The sequence below is a fragment of the Zophobas morio genome, unplaced genomic scaffold, assembly GCF_036711695.1.
Source record: "Zophobas morio isolate AGI-343-1 ecotype UQ-CSIRO unplaced genomic scaffold, CSIRO_AGI_Zmor_V1 ptg000006l, whole genome shotgun sequence".
Taxonomy (NCBI): Eukaryota; Metazoa; Arthropoda; class Insecta; order Coleoptera; family Tenebrionidae; genus Zophobas; species Zophobas morio.
This window is the reverse complement of record NW_026972111.1, coordinates 11,036,457-11,038,873: the sequence shown is the minus strand read 5'-3', so window position 1 is coordinate 11,038,873 and position 2,417 is coordinate 11,036,457. Positions and strand designations below refer to the sequence as shown.

General features: G+C 32.5%; 1 protein-coding gene across 1 annotated transcript; it reads right to left on the bottom strand.

The window, feature by feature from the left end:
- Positions 1-1,207: 1,207 nt before the first annotated feature.
- Positions 1,208-2,160, bottom strand: LOC135123101 (lysozyme-like). The gene is made up of 3 exons (XM_064047616.1): positions 2,055-2,160; positions 1,585-1,820; positions 1,208-1,534 (listed from the first exon to the last, which is right to left on the bottom strand). Exons 1-3 carry the CDS (start codon positions 2,143-2,145, stop codon positions 1,364-1,366), a joined length of 498 nt encoding a protein of 165 aa, XP_063903686.1. The 5' UTR covers positions 2,146-2,160; the 3' UTR covers positions 1,208-1,363.
- Positions 2,161-2,417: the final 257 nt, after the last annotated feature.

The window sequence follows — 2,417 nt, the reverse complement described above, 5'->3', positions numbered from 1 at the left end:
TTCATTTGGTTCGCAATTTATGGATCGGCTTAACGACCCCTGCAGACCTGGTCCTCAATTTTGGTCCACCAGAAAAGAAATATTTAAGAATAGTCCTAATCGCCAATAATTGTTTTATGATCTTTCTGAACGCAAAGTTGTTTTCTTGTTAGCATCAGATTTTGAAACAATTGTGTTAGCGAATCTCTAAGTACTGTTATTTTGTGTTAATTACCTATAACTCATTATCATTTCTTTGAAACACACTATATCAGCTTAAATTTTATACAAACTTAAAAGTAATTTTTTTGAACAATACTTAATCAAAGACGATCCATCACCTTCTAATTTTTGAACCGCTAACTTTACAGGTTGACAAAAAATTTCATAAATACTACCGGTAACATGGTCAACTTTTTTGTTGGAAATGAGATACGGTTAAAGGAGCTTCTTTGCCACAAACATGGCTTCTGTTTCAAGATGATGATAAACTATTTTTAAAAAACTTCCATTAGTTTAGGTAAAGAAAATTGTGAACGGCTTATATTTAAATTTTCATAATAATAAGTCTCTTAAAAATGGAACACAGGTAGAAGCTGGAGGAGAAGTACCGCAGGTGGGATGTATCGGCCCTTTTCGTCTATCTACCTGGGAAGAGTACCGACATCGGCTACAGACACTATCTGATCATATTATTTATTACTTTGTAACTTACTAGGAGTATTTAATTATGGCTAATGCCAAAAAATAAAAATTTACCACAATAGAAATTCACATATAATCTTCTTAAGAACAAAAATAGGAAAAAATAGTGGACAACGGTAATGCTAATTTGGGCATTTTAAAAATTATTATTTATATACATGCCCCGAGTTCTGATTGGTTTCAAAATTTTCAATTTGGTACTAGATAGTTACCATGAACAGAATTATGTTAAATTGTACGAGCCCTAACAACTAAATATTGGGACGACAATAAATTTTTATAAAAAATCACCACATTTTTTAACAAAAATGTAAATTATTTTAGATAATTACAATTTTAACATTAATTCGTTTTTCAAAACTGCGTTTACAGCACAAGAACTGATTTCTAATTCAAATAGTGAATTAGAAATCAGCGTAATATTTTGTGACACATAAATATTGGGACCACTGCCAGGATGATTGGAACAATGCAAATTCAGTAACTGGTCACAACTCCCTTTACACTTACTAGAAAACATCACTTTTCTTTACTTTTTTATTGTTGTTTTATGAATAAGAAGCTCTTGGTGGGACAATGTAAGCGCAAATTATTCTAATTAAAAACCAGTTGAAAGATATAATACTAATCTCTTCCTACAGTTTCTAAATCTAAAGATGCATTTCAATCCGCACAATCTTTAATGTTTCTGGCCAAGGTTCACAATTCGATGATATTTTTTTAATATATCCTTGCATTCCCTGTAATTCCTCCTTAAATAACTAGGAACACCTTTCTGGCAATCAGAAACTCCCTGATAATATATTGCAGCAAAATCATCGCAGTCGATGACAGTGTCGTTATTGCAGTCCTGTGAAAATGATGTAAATTAACAACTAAAAAAAATGCGGTTATACCCACCTTTTGGTGTTTACTGATAAAATTTCGTACTGTTCGAACTGAGCAATCAAGATTAGACGCACATGCATTAAAAGCTTCGGGTGTGTCAGGAGGGTGTTCACCAACAGTAAGTTTGCCAGCTTCCGACCAATAGGGATGACTAATCACAAATGGACTATCAGTGTCGCAAGAAAGAGATGCTTGACAAATACATGTTAAGCAGGCGTCAGATATAACATTTTGGGGGTCTGCAACAACTGCAAGAGAAACTGTCTGTAATATTTAAAAATCGTCCTCTAGCGGGTGCTGGATGAACGGCTGTCTTGCCTATCTTTGCTGGGTATCTCATTTGGATTTGGATCACATTTTTATTGAATTTTAATTATAAAATATTACTCGCATAACAAAATAACATGATTCTAAAAAATTATGGCCAAAAACGATCTTTAACCTTGAAGGATACATATAGCTGTATAATATATTAATCTAACCTGATGTAAACAGAAAAGTCAATACAACAGTCTTTTGTAACAAACTCTGCATCTTGAATTCTTCACCGTACACATTGAAATAGTTTGACATCCTCGATTATTTATATAATTTTTATCAAGAAATATAGTTCAAAGGTTTTGCTTTATTGCTGAGGACAGTTATATGTCTCAAGGTCGTAAATAAAATATAATGTTTCTGCTACGGCTAAATATTGTTACAGCATAATGCTTTTAAGTGCAGAAATAGCCAACCGTATGTATCTACGTATGGAATTCTTAAAAAAATGTGTGTTACATGTTTGAAATCCTGAAACTTAAAGTGTTGTTGTTAGGTGCAGAAATGTCTGAGACAGCATGTATTAT